The sequence below is a fragment of the Indicator indicator genome, chromosome 17, assembly GCF_027791375.1.
Source record: "Indicator indicator isolate 239-I01 chromosome 17, UM_Iind_1.1, whole genome shotgun sequence".
NCBI lineage: Eukaryota > Metazoa > Chordata > Aves > Piciformes > Indicatoridae > Indicator > Indicator indicator.
This window is the reverse complement of record NC_072026.1, coordinates 11,289,524-11,306,344: the sequence shown is the minus strand read 5'-3', so window position 1 is coordinate 11,306,344 and position 16,821 is coordinate 11,289,524. Positions and strand designations below refer to the sequence as shown.

Genomic DNA, 16,821 nt, shown 5'->3' with positions numbered 1-16,821 from the left:
ATTAACATAAGATTTATTTCCGAAGGAGTAGCTGTTTTTTGTTTCAAGGGTGCGGCCGTGCTTCCCAAAGTTCCTCTGGTTTCTGAAAACTATTCCAGCTTACGTGTCATCTCCGTTCATTTTCTACAGGACAACCTCAACGAACTCAAGGACTCTTCAGCAAAGGTTTGAAACCACCCAAGTTTACTTCCATGTTTTGTTTCAGAGAGAACTTAACTTTTGGTCTTGTGGCAAACCCCATGAGATAATTCAAATTCCATTCCTGTAAATGCTAGTGTAGGAACAGAGGAATTTTTTCAGTCTGCTATATAGAACCTATGTACAGGAGAGAGGGATAGTTACGTGGAAGCAATGTCATGAAAATCACCTGAATTTACCGTTCTGACAATATTTTTGAGCTTTCATGAGTTGACATATTTTCTTTGAAACTTGTAAATCTGTAGAAATGTCCTTATGATTAAGTGATCTGTTTGGCTAAAGAGGTAATAGCAGAGTTAAAAATAGTTCTTACAGAACAGTTAGTTTAATTTTGGGGTTTTTGTTTGTGTTGTGGGGTTTTTTTTGTTTGCGTTTTTTAATGCAAAATGAACCCAGTGGTTATTTAAAAATGAAATATGCGTGAGACCTAACTCTGAAATATGAGTGCTCTTTCCCCTTACAACTGTCATATTCATGCTTTAGTGTGTTACAGCCAAGCTCCTAAATCTTTGTACATTTGCTTCCTGTAAACATACTTCAGATTCAGCATCTTAAGAGAATATGCTAAAGTATGCTTTCAAGCGTTCATAGACTCTTAGAACCCTAGGTTGACAACGAGCTCAAGAACCATCTGGTCCAACCTTTCTTGGCAAAAGCACAGCCTGAAAATCACAGCCCAGCACCCTGTCCATTTGAATCTTAAAAAATGGGGACTGCACCACTTCCCTGGGGAAATTATTCCAATGGGTGATTGTTCTCCTATGGAAAAAATTTCCACTTGTGTCCAATCAAAATCTCCCCAGAAGTAACTTGTACCCATTACCTCTCCTCTTTTACACCTGACTCCTTGTAAAAAGGGAGTCTTCATCTTCTTTGTAGCTGCCCTTTAAATACTGGAACATGGTGATAACATCTCCCCTAAGATGCCTCTTCTCAAGGCTGAACAGACACAATTCTCTCAGCCTTTCCTCATATGGCAGCTTCCCAGTCCTTGGATCATCTTGGTGGCCCTTTTCTGGACCCTCTCCAGCCTGTCTACATCTTTTAGTTTAGTGGGAACCAAAACTGAACACAGTATTCCAGGTATGGCCTATTGAGTGCTGAGTAGAGTGGGGTATAAGATGAATTTTGGAATATTGTGTTTTACATAAATTGTGCAACTACATTGTTGCTTTTTTGACACCCGGCCACCTGCATAGTAAGTCACAAAACTTGTCAGTTTGCTGGTATATACTTCAGTATGTGGCTAATAGGAAATGGATCAAATCTTCTAAAGCAGCTATTAAGATTGTTGATTACATAGTTTGTACCTAAATAGCACAGATGTTAATCACTGACTGTTTGGACTTTGTGGATAACTTGTGGGTGTGTCTAGGATTACTTACATTCACTTAATTTAAAAATGCGTAATGGGTAATTGCTTCCCATTCTTCTATTCTCACTGCTGTTCTACTTGGACCTCTCTTTGTATAAGCAAAGTGTTCAGATATTTCAAAATAGCTCTGATTTTATAATGGACACTTGCTGATGTGGGTTTTCATTTGTTTTAGATTGACTCTGACCAGTAGCAATCATACCTACTTCAGGGAGAGTGTGTATAGGAAGCAGCCTTTGGTTCTCACAATTGTTTAAATTTTAGTGTCTACAGATTGAATCTATATACTTAAGAAAAACAACAACCAATCAACCACATTATCATATATATAAGTTTTTTGAAATTGGGAAACAATACTACTTGTCTTGAGCTCATACCTGTCTGAAGCGTGGTGTATATGGTAGCCTATATAATCTTGCTTTTCCTTCCCTGTGTTAGTCAAGGTTCAACTGGTTAATTGAAACTTCATTCACGTTTTCATTAGTTAAGCTACATTTTACTTATTGATTCATTTTAGTTATTAACACATCGATGTGGTAATCGGACAGTGGAGCTATTTGTAGTTAAAGAGGTTAGTTGAGAATTTAGTTTGCTAGTGAATTTGAAAAGTTAAATTTCAGAATTAACGATAACATGTTTGTATAGACTTAGCTGGAGGTGTATTGCAGTTGTGTGGCTTTTTCACGGATTTGTTATGTGCTTGGGGCATAAGAGGTGTCCAGCTCTTCCCTTCTACTACTATATACTTTTAATATTCATTCTTCAGTGCCATTATAACAGACTTAAGGCACTTCTTGACAACGTTCCCTATGCATGGTAAAAACACATTAAATGTTCTTCTTCACTGCCAAATACTTGGTTGGAGAAGGGTGGGATATTCAGAAGCTTAATGTATTTAAGGTTTCAGCTCCCACTGACAGAAGTCTAGTGCTATTTCTTTATTCTTTTTCTTTATTCCTGACTTTGCGCAGTTTCTGAGGCCAGATCATTGAAATGTTAGTTTACATTGCAGGTTATTAAATAAATGGTGTCAGACAAGTTAGGTTTGTTTATTCTTGCTTTGGCCTTGGCCCAAGTTACACAATGTACAATAGAGACCAAAATTCGTGGCTTCAGTTAGCAGCATTTCTAGAAGCAAGGTGATAAAGCCTGATGAGATAAATCCAGCCTTTTTTTGTAAAGGGAGTCCAAGTCCCTGTTAAAAATTGACCATAAAAAAGGGAGCATGGATGTATTTACTTGTGAAATGGCAGTGTAGGAAGTGGAGCAAGAAAAGAAGAGTGAGGAAAAAGAGCAGAAAGAGAAGTATCTAATGAAAGAGGTGTTCGTGGTTCAGCCCCTGGCACAGGAGGCTAAAAAAATTCCAGTGAAGTAATAAAAGGAAAAGAGACCTCATATTGTCAGTGTGACTTAACACAGCATCAGTAACATCAGATTTTGGTAAGTTAAATATTCACCAGAACTGGAGGAGGACAGGATTAATTTAATTAAAAAGAATAAAATTATTTTAAACAATATTTGTTTGGTTCAGGTGATTGCTAGATTGTTCTAAACAGATCTTCCAGTTACCTCTTTGGTGTCCTTTTATGCAAGATGTTTCTCTAAAAAGAAATACAGAGAATATTTTAATTAACAGATATATTCCCTCCCCTTCCCTCCTCCCTCCCTCCTCTCCCCCCCAAATAAAGTTGATAGTTTATGGAACTGGGGAAAGATTAAAGTACACAGATGTGAATCTATGGGATCCTCTAACTTAAGTATATAAAATACCCAGGAAAGTTGTGGGGTATTTTAATTTAAAATGTGCTCTTATTGTTATTTAATGAAAATTACTACTTAGAATTATTTAACTGTGTAATTGTATTTAGAAGACGGAAATTAGCAGTACATCAGTACTTATGTAATACATGTGTACCTTATTTATACACGGTAGCATTTAAACCTTGTCAAATGTTATACTTGACATTTCTGTGACTTCTCTTCTCCCCTATGCCCCCAGTCTGTATTAAAAATATTCATCTCTGTGAAACTGGTATGTTTTATGGAGTGTATTAAAATTCGTTAGGAAAGAGAGGAAGAACAACACATTGCACAGCAAAATAATTCTTTTTGACTGGTTTAAGGTGGAGTTTTGTAACTCGAAAAAAGAATCCCACCCGTTTTATTCAAAGTATTGTCTTGAATACTTTGTAGATTAAGGTTATTCTTTACAAATTAATTAGAACCTGTTTAAGCAGCTCATTCTGTTCATTCATTCATTCCAGGCAGGATTGCAAGTGTTAAGTCAGTCCAGGAATGTGCATATCTTGTTTCAGTAGTACTGCTGTCTGGTTTGTTTTAATGCATCAAACAATACTGGTGAGCAAGGTTGTGTGTATTTATTGTGTGTTTCGGTTAAGAGATGGTATTCCTGAATTTCCAGTGTTGAGAAGACAAAGCTATAGTTAAAATTACAGATGACAAACTTGGAAGTATTTTTGATCACTTTTGGTCTTGCTAGTAAAGCATGAATGTTTAATTTCCTCTGTGAGCTAGATCTGTTACGTTAGAGTAAGACTCTTTATTTACGTATCTGGGAATACATATTAATCTTCAGTGATATTGCCTTAATTTAACAGCACTACATTAACCACACTACTCCAACACTGTCCAAGAGTAAGGAGAGAGAAGTGGAGAAGAAAGATTTGGACAAGTCAAGGGAAAGATCCAGAGAGAGAGAGAAGAAAGATGAAAAGGACAGGAAAGATCGAAAAAGGGTTGGTGAAATTTTTATGACCTAGTTTAGAAAGTTGGTGTATACTTGGAAAACTTTCTGTTCCAAGTCTTTGCAGTAATAATTGGTTGTACAGCCTATCCAGGCAGAACTGATCCACATCAAGGTTGTTTTCCTTCTGTTAGCTGTTCTAAGGTCAGTTTACAGTGTAATGTATTTAAAACTTTCCCTTCAAAACTGATCTTCAGAAATTTTACACAAGATGTAATAACTTGGTTATATCTTAAGTATTCAAAAATCAGTTCTCAAAAATCACATTATAAGCAGGTGCTGCTTCAGGAGTATATTTTAATCACCTAACATCTATATAATTAATTGTATTTGGTGCCAGGATCATTCAAACAATGAACGAGAGGTACCACAGGATTCAACTAAACGACGCAAAGAAGAAAATGGGACAAGTAAGTCATAATTTCATTGTGTGTCTATGTGTATTAGGCTTTTACTTGCTGTGAATTAGAACTTTCTGCTCTGTTTTTTAGCTGGTTCTTCAAAACACAGTAAAAGTGAGAGCCCTTCTGATTCCCCTCGCTTAAACGAAAAGGAGAAGGAGAAGAACAAATCCAAATCTTCAGGAAAAGAGAAAGGTGATTCAGTTAAAGCAGAAAAGATGGAGAAGAGCTCCTCTGGTAGCAAAAAGGTAAAATAAGCTGATCTCATTCTGTTGATTTGATTTCTGTCTTTATTGTAGAGAGAACAAGCAACTTCTTTTTTCCTGGCTTTTAATACTGCTTTATGGTCTAATTTGAAAAGGTGGGTTGTGAATGTGTAAGAAAACGCTTCTGGGATGTTCTGGTATCTCGTGGCTCTGAATATTTCAGCAGGTCCTGGCAGGATAAATTGGAGGAATAGTTAGTTTTGGCAGTATCCAGCAAAATTCAGTACTCATACTTTAAGTTTTGTGTAATCTAGAGTCTTTACAGACTGCTTTGCTGAGCAAATAAATGAAAGCTTCATTTACATATAAAGTATTCAGCTTGTATTCAGATTTTTCAAGTGCATGTGTCAGCACAGCCTTTTTTATTTGTTGAAAACAGGTAATTATGTTGTAGCTATACTTGTAAAGCAGCAAACAATAGTTTCCAGTTGTAACACTTTAGTGGTAGAGGTTATCATAGAACTGTAAGACAAAGATAGAGTTATCTCAGAAATCTGCTGTTCTGATATTTATTGGGTGTTTTTTTTTAACTGTGGCCAGTTATAATTTTCAATATGTATAATCCTTCTGATGATCAGGCTCTACAGTGTATACTCTAATAAACAATTTCCCATATGTATATTTTTTTAAAGGAATCAAGACATGATAAAGAAAAAACAGAAAAAAAAGAAAAACGAGACAGTACTGGAGGAAAAGAAGAAAAGAAACAATATCCTTTCACACATTACTGTGAGGGTAGTGAAACACTGGAACAGGTTGCCCAGGGAGGTGGTTGAGGCCCCTTCCCTGGAGATAGTCAAGGTGAGGCTCAACGAGACCCTGGGCAACCTGGTCTAGTTTGGGATGTCCCTGCTGACTGCAGGGAGGTCAGACTAGATGACCTCTGGAGGTGCCTTCCAGCTTGGACTATTCTATGATTAGCATTTCAGGAAAATACAGAAAATGAGGTTCTTTTATTGAATGTAGTAAAAAGGGCTTTTGTTTTTTTTTTTTTTTTTTCCTTAATGTTGAGTCTACTCATAAATCTTCAGACAAACACAGATAATGAAGATTGTTCCAGTTAAGGTAAAAAGTTCTAGGATTTACTCTGACTTGATATCTACTGTGGCTCCTTTTTGACTGGTAAAGGATATAGAGACAAAATGGAGCCAGAGTGTGAAAGGGTGGAATTAGCCAGGATGGTTTTTTTGGGGTTCTTTTTGTTGTTTTGTGGGAATTCTTTTGGAGTGGTTATTTTGTTTGGTTGGGTTTTGTTGTCTTTTAAAAAATTTTGTCCAAAGATAAAAATCTTTGTCCTTCAGCAGCAGCACAAAGATTGGGTCCCAGTGAACTTCAGATTAATTCACTAGACCTACCTGACTTGACCCATTACAAATCTTTCTACATAAAGCAGTGGACAGTTTTGCATTTCATGTTTTAAAAAGTCCTCTTTTTTCTCAGATTTTGAAGAAGGATTGATGAGGCTGAATATTTGTCTTCATTTTCATGGCTGTTTTGGCTGGTCTAGAAAGTGATGCTACCTTTCACAAACACAATTTGTTATGAATTCCATTTAGAGATGTGAAGGGAGAATCTTTTTACTGTGAGGATGGTAAAAACTGTAAGTTTGCCCAGAGAAGTGGCAGAGCTGCCATCTGTTGGGTATTCCAAACCTGACTTGGCAGACCACAGCCCTGTGCAGTTCTATGGTTCTAGCTAATTCTGCTTGTTTTTGAGCAAGGGTGTTGAACTGGGCAGTCTTCAGAGGTCCCTTCCAACCTCACTGGTTTTGAAATTCAATTATATGGGTATTATATTTGAGACTACTTAAGGCAATGTTATATAGCAAAACTTAGTGGAGAGATTTACTGGCTGTGGACCCCGAAAAAAAATTAGCTACTGTACTTTCTTGAGGTGTCAGAGAAAGACCACAACATATTCACAAGTTCTTACATTTGCCTCTAACTAAAACAGCAGAGACCAAATCTGGAAGCTGTAAATAGTTTGCTGTTGGGAATTCTTTTCCAAGAGGCCTCAGGATTATAGAATGGCTTATATAACAAAAATGAGTGTTTTGATGAGGGTCCAACAGGTGAAAAACTAAAATTTAAATTCTGAAACCTTCCAATCATCTGGAAATGCCTTCTGAAGAAAGTCTCCACACGTGGATTGTGGCTGCAAAGAGGGAATTACTGCACAAAGAGCCGCAAGTTTAATTTGGTGACATTGCTCATTCAGCCACTGAAGCTGAGGGCAAGTGTTCGGAGTTTAGTGTAACAAAGCTCATGCTGATACTGTGTGCTGTTTGGAGGGTAGGAAAAATGGATAGGTTATTGCTTCTTAGTACTATTTCTTTTTGGATTATCTTCTTGAAATAAATAGAAGCTGCTTATGTGAATAGCTTCCAAACAGCAAATTAGGAGCGCTCTTTGGGGAAAGAGTTTAATAAAATTTCTTCGGCTCTTTTTATCCTTCATAGCCGTTACTGTCTGATCACTATGGATGGATCCCAGTATAATTTTATTTTCCTCTTCATTGTTAGAATTGTGAATGGAATAAAATGTTAAGTTGTGAGAACAGTATTCATTTGAACAAGATCTAATTCAATTATATACACCTTCATTGCAGGTGAGATTGAAATGGGAAGATATCCAGCTGTGACCAGAAATGTATTTTCCAGAGTATAGATTGCACAGAAATTGTGAATGAAGAGGACCCATCTGCATCTCCTTTAAATTAAATTATTCAGTTCTCTGCTTTATTTCCCTGTGCTGAGGATTTAATTGTTGAGTTGTACATTACTGTATTTTTAACTTGTTGCTTAGTTTCTTACACATTTATTTTCAGTACCTGGCTGAAAGTGTTACCTATTCCATATTTTAGCACAATGTGCTGCAAACAAACAGTTGCCATAGTGCAAATGAGGTTTCATGTGTACAGATTTCCACTTTAGGTTGTCAAAAATACTGCCTGACTTTAGTAATTCTTTCAATCCGAAATGCATTCTTTTAGATGTTTGAAAACCACAAATAAACAGTTATTGAGCTTTTTTTTTTTTATTTACCTCATTTAAACTCAGTTTTTATTTATTACCTGGCCTGTTTTTAATATCAGTAACTAAAAAAAGAAGTCAAGTGGGAGCACTGTTTTCATGCAAAGCTTAGGGATTATTTGTATATTGTGTACAACGTTGACTTGTTTAAAGAAGCAAAGAATGAACCCTGTCCTGTCCATCCCAACCTAAGCCTGTGCTCAGCTGTCCCTTGCCACACTTTTTGTCATGTTGTTTTTAGATTAATTGGAAGTGCTCTCTTCAAAAATGAAATAAATTCAGATTCAATTACAGCTACAGGAGCTTTGTATTGCTGAACTTTAGTCTAAAAAGTTTCACAAGACATTTTTAAAAAAAAAAGAAAAAAATTTTTTTATCTGCTGAATTCTACCAGTGTAACCTTTTTTCTAAATAAACAATAGTTTTCTCAATGGGTCGTAAATCATTCTCTGTGTGGTCACTTTATTGCTTTATGTATTGGTGTGAAAATTGATACTAGCTGGAGAGTGCTTTCTGTCGTTGTGTGTAAGCCCTCTGTACCTATTTGCTGATCAGATGCAGAGCATGAGTGACATGGTGTGGTGCCTGCTGAAGTGACAGATGTTACACTTCTCCAATGCATTTGAGAAGCTCAGGGTTTGTCTTCCAGCATTCAGTCTAGTGTACACCTTTCTCCTGTAGCATTTGTCCCTTGTCCAAAGCTCACTAAAATATCTCACACTTTTTCCCCTATTTTAGTAAAATCAGACTGACTTGGTGTCTTAATATCTTTGTTCAGTTGGGCCAGTTTAATTTCATGCCTGACAAAAAAGGGCCTCTGGTTTCTGACGTAGCATGTTAGGTCATTTTGGTGAAACTGCCATTTTAGTCACATTGGTGACTGATTTCCACCCCTGCCCCTTCTCTCCCCAAGGTATGGATTTCCTTCAGTAAAAGCAATTAGTAGTGTGTGAGTTGGTGAAAGACTATGTTTGTGTTCTTTGGAATCTCCCCTTTGGAGAAGGGGAGATTCTAATATCTTGTCTAAAGACTTTGTTGTCTTACTAGGTATAGTTGGGAGCTGAGCTTTCTTGGCCTGGGTACAGCAGTTTTGAATACCTAATGAATATGTGTTCACCAAGAAGCAGGACCTGCTGTTGCAGCTGGACTGCTGTTAAGTTTTTGAGATGATGCATCTCATGCTCTTTTTCTGCAGCCAGTTCTTGCTTTTGTTCATGTGGGTTTTTTTCTTGTTTTTCTTCTGTTTAATCTAGAAAAATGGGAACTTGAACCAAAAGGTGAACATCCTAGGTGCGTCAATAGAATTCTGATTAGCTTTGCCATTTCTGAAGGGCCTGTCCCATAGTGCAAGAAAAAGACAAATTGGGAAGTGAATGATATATGAGGTAACCACTTAATTAGAGGTGAGAAAGAAGAGCAACCAAGCTAAATACTTGGGTGCTTTTAATTAACTCATTAAGGCTGAGTCTGAAATTAAATGCTTCCATCAAAGTCACTCTGGTCCCTGGGATTTACTGCAGTACAAATGAGATGAAACTTTGGCTGGCTGACTATGCGCATGGCAGCCAGCCAGGGTGGCAGCAGCCACTGTCCCCAGGGATCTGCCAGGTCAGTGGGCTGTCACACCTAGATGGGGTTAAGCTGGGGAACAAAAAGGGTCACCTCAAGGTTTCTGAATATAGTGTAGTCTCCAAACAAAACAGGAGGTTGTCAGCCAAACTACTTAGAAGGGAATAGAAATTTTCCCCATCTGGGAGAAACTTTCCACATCTGGGAGAAATAATAACAGGCACCAGTACAGGTTAGGGGCTGCCCTGCTGGAAAGCAGCTCCACACAGAAAGACCTTGGAGTGCTGGTGGACAGCACGTTCTCCATGGAACAACAACATGCTCTTGTGGCCAAGAGAGCCAATGGTATCCTGGGATGCATCAAGAAAAGTGTGTCCAGCAGCTCTAGGGAAGTTCTTCTACCTCTCTGTTCTGCCCTGGTGAGACCACACCTGGAATACTGTGTCCAGTTTTGGGCTCCCCAGTTCAACAGAGACAGAAACCTGGAGAGAATCCAACGGAGAGCCATGAGGCTGATTAGGGGACTTGAGCATCTCCCCTATGAAGAGAGACTGAGAGCCCTGGGGCTGTTTAGTCTGGAGAAGAGAAGACTGAGAGGGAATCTGATGAATGTCTATAAATATCTGAGCGGTGGGTGTCAAGTGGAGGGGGCCAGGCTCTTTTTGGTGGTTCACAGTGATAAGACAAGGAACAATGGGTTCAAACTTGACCACAGAAGATTTCACCTCAACATGAGGAGAAACTTTTTTACAGTGAAAGTGACAGAGTGCTGGAGCAGGCTGCTCAGGGGAGTTGTGGAATCTCCTTTGCTGGAGACTTTCCAAACCCACCTGGATGCATTCCTGTGCAGACTACTCTAGGTGATCATGCTCTGGTGGGGGGGGGTTGGACCCAATGATCTCTTGAGGTCCCTTCCAACCTCTGATATACTGTGAAGTGTTCAAGGCCAGGTTGGATGAGGCTTTGAGCAACCTGGTCTAGTGCAAGGTGTCCCTGCCCATGGAAGAGGGGTTGAAACTAGGAATCTTTCAGGTCCCATTAGGGGGACCTGAAGGGTTCATCCCTTGCCTATGATGCCTGCTGACATGGCAGGAACATGGGCTTTGTGAGCTGTAGTAGAAAAGGAGAAAGGATGTGGGATGCCTATGCTGATCCTCTTGCAGGTGTGGCAAGAGCATCTGCAACAGCAGCAAATTGCAGTGGTCAGAAGGAAATTGCTACAGCTTGTGACATCATGGGCTGCAGCTCCCACACTTCAGATGTGCTCTGCAATACTCCAGTTTCCTGGGGGGGGGTGGGGGGGGGGGGTGGTGCGGGGAAGGGCATTCCCTGAGAGAAATATCCATACCTATGGGAGGGTTTTCTCACCCAAGACAGCTGTCTGGAAGACAGCCAGTCCTTTTCTGTGTGGTTTTTGCAGGGATTCAGCTGCATGTGTGGAGACAGCAGTACGGGCTTAGGAGTGTTTTTCAGTGGGAGTTATACACACAAAATATGTCTCATGGCTGATGAGGGAGGGAGGCCAGAGGCCATGAGTGAAAACTGGGATGTCAGCAAGTCCTGGAGGTTTGGGGAAAGCATGGAGAAAAGGGACCTGTTTCTAGAGCTGTCCAGGTTGAATGGCTGAGAGCACCACTGGCACAGTCAAAACCCATCAACCAAATTTGAGAGGGTTGTGGGGAAGAAGGGACAGGGCTGGACTGGTGAGCAGGAAGGCAGCTTGGTCCATGCAGAAACATGGTACAAAGCAACCATCAATTAACCCCTCCTTCTAATGGGTCCCATCTGAGGATCACCTAATTCTAATTGCTCTGTGTAATTGGCATCATCTGGGATAGGTCACAGCTTCAGCTATTTCATAATAAGCTATTTTGCCTGAATATGGCAAACTTCCTTTGTTTAAAGGGCAAGGGAATATTAGATAAATACCATTTATATTTATTTGCCTCAGATCAAACTGTGGCTTTTACATTAATTTTGTGTGTTTTTTGGTAATTAGCCTGCTCAGCCCATATTTGGAATTCAAATCCAATATTTGTTGAAAAGCTTCAAATGATATTAAAATCTACTCCCTGAGCACACAACAAACACCTCTCCTCAGGAAATGCCAACCCCCTCATTGGAAGCGCTCTCAGCAGCATGGGTGGGAAAGGGTTAGTCAACTGGAGACAGGCTTAAATGGGTGCCAAACCAGGGTGCTGTGAGCTAGAAAGGGGTTGGCTGGCTGGGACATCTGGTGGTATAGTGCTCCCTTCCCTGGGCTACAAGATGATGTCAACCCCAGACAACACTGTGTTCTTGTTTTAATTACAAGTGCAGTGGGCTGGGACAATCTGACACCACCTGGTCTTGCATTTCAGAGCAGTGAGTTGAGATATCTGCTGTCTTTCTGTCCTGGCGACAAGTACAGTCACGAAGGGCCATCAGGTACTCATTAACCACACCTAAAGCTCCTGCTGCCTAGGAAACACACCCAAAAAAATTTCTTCTGCCTAGATCACAGCCCATTCTGAAGGGTGCCAAGATTGCCTGACAGGAATAATGGCCAAAGTGGAAAAATACCACAATCACCTTGTGACCCTGTAAGTACTGATACATTTCATGTGAATGCTACCAGTCTCTGCTGTGATGGTTATGGTAAATTTTGTTTAATCACCCTGACAACTGACTGATAATTAAGTGGTGTTATCCCCTTATTCCCTGCACTCCTTACCCTTTTATGTCCTGTCTCCTCTGCAAATCATCCTAATTCAACGGTAACTTGAGTTCTTCTTCCATGCAAGTAGTTAGTAAAATGAACTTTGCCACCAAATTGAACCTTGATAAATTTCTGCTAAATTTTATAAATTCCATCAATTTCAATAAACTCTGCCAAATTATAATTCTATCATTTCAGTAAAACATATTGCTCCTTTTTATTCCCAGAGGTGTGTTCTGCTCATTTCACGGCAAGTAGGCTCCTAGATCATGATTCCATAGCAAGTGGAAAATGGGGCTGTGCTGGGCTTGGGGCTTTTCCAGCAGAGCCCATGTGCTAGGCTTCGGCTGGGGGAGATCTGGGTTGGCTGGGGAGAGCCCTCAGCTCCTTGCAGGAGTTGGACAGCAGTCCCCAGGCTGCAGCCAGCTGGGACTGCGTTTAGAATTGATGGGCTTCCCTCCTGACTGGCCGCTGCATGTCAGTGTTGCTCCAGACAACAGCAGCGTGCAGAGGACCATATCTTGCAGCTAAAGCCTGGTAGCTTTAAGTGAGTTTTCTGGTGCTTTTAGTAGCTGGAGACCGCTAAAACTCGTGGGCACTTTCTCATTGTGTGGATGAAAGCAAATGCCTCTGAGCCCTTCATGGCTAAAAAGGTGGGTGGTTAGACCCAGGGAAATGGAGACACAGGGGGAGCTGGCTGGTCCCAGACATCCCCCTCCCCAGGCCCACTTGCCCTTGTTGTGCCCTCAGTGGGGACCAAACTCTTGTGTCCTCTCTACACTTGTGGCCTTGACCCAAACCCCAGTGCAGCACAGCTTGCTGGCAGGGCCAGCACACAGGCACTGCTCCTGGTCTCCCACCCAGCTCCACTTCTGTTTTCCTGTAATTTCTTGTGTTATATGGTACATTTTCCCTACTTGTTACAGCATATCAAGCATCTGCCACGTGCTCATTAATTGGTCAATTACTTTGTTTGTATGCTAGACATTATCTAAAGCACCAGTCATTACCAGCAGCATGGCTGTGGTCTGTACTCTGCATTGCTTTATAGGTTTTCTGTCCTTACTTTCTCCTTGCCATCAAGGCCAGGAGGTCCGTGCATGGACCCCCCCCATTAAATCTTTGTGGACTAGTCACCAGATCAGCCCTACTCCTAAGCTCTGAGGTGTCTGTGCAGGTCCCCACTCTTAGAGGGCAGTTCTGTTATTGTCTGCCCTGTTTCCCATTCCTCCTTCACTTTAGCTTGCTTTCTGCTGCTGCCTTCAACTCCTCACTGCTCTCATGCAGCTTAAAACTAGGATAAAGAAAGGTCTGAAACTGCCACAAAATAGATTCTGGGAGAATCCTCTGTCTGCCAGGGCAAGCCAGGTGTCACAGCTCAACCTGGTTTCACTCCTCATCTACTGCTACAAATTGGCTCCAAGTTCATCTTTAGGTGTCAGCTCTGCCTGCTTGCTTGGTGATGTCAACAGCCTCATCACCAGCTGGAAATGATGTGCTGCTGGGAAGCCTCTGCTCCCCCCCCCCCCCCCAAGCTTCATTGCTTCTCATGGCACTTTCCCTGCTCCTTCTGCCCCCTCCTGCTTTTCTGATTACAAAATGCTGCAGTGTGGGTTCCTATCCTTCTGTAAGACATCCTGTCATCCCAAAATGCCAGAGCCATCATAAATAATTTAGGGCTAACACTTCAATGTTAGCCACTGCAATAAATAAATACTTGGTATGTGCACAAAGGTTTCATCATGCTGTCCTTCATGTCAGCCCGTGGAGGTTCTGCCACCCAGCACATCAGTCTGCCAGTGCCACGGCCCCCAGGAAAACCAGCACTGCAGGTGTTTCCAGTGAGCTTCATCAGCTGCACTGGGCAGCAGATGGGAGTGGAAAGCCTGGCGGCTGGAAAGGGGCAGAAGTCAGACTCTTAACCTGGCTATAAGGTGTGCATAGCAGCTCCTTTGCTCAGACTCCCCTTCCAGGGATGGGGTTTCTACCACCTCTATGGACATCCTGTGCCAGTGTTTTACAACCCTCACTGTAAAAAAAATTCTTCCTTCTGTCTCATCTAAATCTCCCTCTTTTAGCTGAAACCATCAGCTTTTGACTTGTCACAACAAGCCCTGCTAAAAAGATTGTCCCCCACTTTAAGTATTATAGCTGAACTTGTCTCCCCATAGGACACCACCAGACCAGTGGAGGGGGTCCCCACCGTGGTGGTGGGGCTCCAGCCTGGGGTTTCTGGGCTGGCCAAGATGTGGCAGGACCTGTCCTGACCCCACTGGTATTAGCCTACCACAGAGGGCCAGCCTGGGCCATGGAGTCACTGAGTGCAAGTCAGCAGCATGCTAGGGTGTGGGCAGTGCTGCTGTTGTGGGCACTGATACCAATTTTAGATGTGTTGTGTTACAAGTTAATATTACTTTGAAAGTGATAATATCCATGAAAATATTATCTCTCTACTTAAATCCTTTAGTTTAATTGAATAGAGCTATCATTATCCAGAGGTTGTTTATGTACCGCTGCCTGCAAAATAGAGTCAATTTTCCAGACTGAGATGATGAATATGAGCACCAAAGACATTTTGTAATTTAATTTTAATAACCATGACTTGTTATTATTTTAATAACCATAAATAATATTTCATTGAAAAAAATTACAATGCTGCAGTGCTTGGCTCAAGACCTTGGAAGGAAAACTACTCCATAATAATATAGTGGAGGTGGCTTTTCAGCTTATTATGATTTGCTATGTTTTGTTGTCAGATATGCTCTCTGCTCTAGGGGTTTTTAGGTCTGAGCTTCACTACTGAGGTCCTTTTGCCACTGTTGATGTCTCTAGAGACACAATGAATTACTTTGAATTTTTCCTTATATTATTTACCCCAAGAGTTCCAAGCGAAAGTAATTTTGTGGTGTCAGAGCATTGCCTTTCAGGGCTGGTGCATCACCTGCAGTCCGTGTTGCAAAGTCCAGGTTTTGACCCAATGTGCACTGCCTCTGCAGCCTAGCAAGGCCCCAGGGCCCTGCCAGCCCCTGCCTGTCCGGTTTTGTAGGGCCTGCTCCTGCATCTCACCCGTCTGACCATGGCTCTGTTCCCATCCCAGCTGGCTGGTCTCTCCCAGCTTGCTGGTGCAGCCCTAGTGCTTCACCCCAGAGCTAATTGCCTTGGCTGGCCTGATATACATTTATTAGCAAGAGTTAAGACCCATTTTGCTCAACTCTGGTGCTTGGTGTGACCCCAGTAGAGCCACACTGCACCAGCTGCAGGTTGGCCATCAGCCTGGAATTGCTGGTTTGCTCCGCTCACACTCTCCCAGCTTGGTGCTAGGGCTCAACAGTCAAATTAAGCCCTGCTGGCAGTGGCAGATTTTGGCAAGGTACATGGGGAAGGAAATATCACTCACCCCCATGGCTGGTGCAGGGTTGCATGTGGCCATCAGGAAGTGGGGAGTGGTCTCTGGAAAAAATGCGGCCAGTCTGCATTGGCCTGAATGTTGAACATATAATGAAGACTAAAGGACAGAACAGTATTTTTTTTCCATGCCTCCCTGCATTGATTGTGTGGGCTCTTTACATATAAATAGGCTCATTTCAGCAAGGGCTGCCCCAAGGCCAGGGCACAGCGCCAGTGACACCCAGGGGATGTGGTGCCCTTATCACCCCTAAGCCAGCCTGAAACCTTCAGCCTTGTAGGATAGTTTAGGGTCAGCTATTCCACCACCACCTGCTCCCCCCCACCCCTTTTTTTTTTTTTGCTCTGATTTAGACCTTGCTTATTCCTGAACTTATTTTGCTATTGCCAAAGACTTGGCTGGAGACATGTAGGTGGGCTCCTTTTGTGTTCTGTCACTGTGCTCATGCACAACAAGCACCAGCAGCTGGTGTTAGGCCCCCAGGGAGCTGGACAGCCCCATGGCCAGGGTGCACTGCCCAGCACTGTGTGCTGACCAGGGCAAGGTACCAGGGTGATTGCCACACAGTTTTACCCCCAGCCAGAGGCACCACCATAGTGGCATTCCAAATCCATGCAGCTTATCTGGTTGGGTTTCAGGGAGTGCTTTGACTAGTAAGTAGTGACAGGACTAGGGGGAATGGAATAAAGCTGGAAGAGGGGAGATTCGGACTGGATGTGAGGAAGAAGTTCTTCACCATGAGAGTGGTGAGAGCCTGGAATGGGTTGTCCAGGGAGGTGGTTGGGGCCCCATTCCTGGAGGTGCTTAAGACCAGGCTGGATGAGGCTCTGGCCAGCCTGATCTAGTGTGAGGTGTCCCTGCCCATGGCAGGGGTGTTGGAACTAGATGATCCTTGTGGTCCTTCCAACCCTGACTGATTCTATGATTCTATGATTCTAAGTACCACGCTGGTCACTCAGGTCCCATGCACACCTGCTTTGCAAGCAGTGCTGCCAACCTAGGACTTTCACTGTTAGATTTTTGGTTTTTTTTCAGGAGATGATCTCCACAAATGAGCCATCACAGTGAAGTCTGGTCCTGCTCCAGCAGGCACTGGGTCTTCACAGGGAGCAT

The 16,821-nt window shown here is 42.0% G+C and overlaps 1 protein-coding gene across 1 annotated transcript in view; it reads left to right on the top strand.

Moving 5' to 3' along the window:
• The window catches only part of THOC2 (THO complex subunit 2), a 49,067-nt gene extending 40,644 nt beyond the window's left edge, over positions 1-8,423 (top strand). Inside the window, exons 33-39 of the mRNA XM_054388803.1 lie at positions 130-165; positions 4,192-4,329; positions 4,678-4,747; positions 4,829-4,986; positions 5,637-5,713; positions 6,022-6,069; positions 7,612-8,423. Coding sequence (XP_054244778.1) covers positions 130-165; positions 4,192-4,329; positions 4,678-4,747; positions 4,829-4,986; positions 5,637-5,713; positions 6,022-6,049 — 507 coding nt within the window. The 3' untranslated portion in view covers positions 6,050-6,069; positions 7,612-8,423. The remainder of the gene's footprint in view (positions 1-129; positions 166-4,191; positions 4,330-4,677; positions 4,748-4,828; positions 4,987-5,636; positions 5,714-6,021; positions 6,070-7,611) is intronic.
• The last annotated feature ends 8,398 nt before the right edge of the window (positions 8,424-16,821 follow it).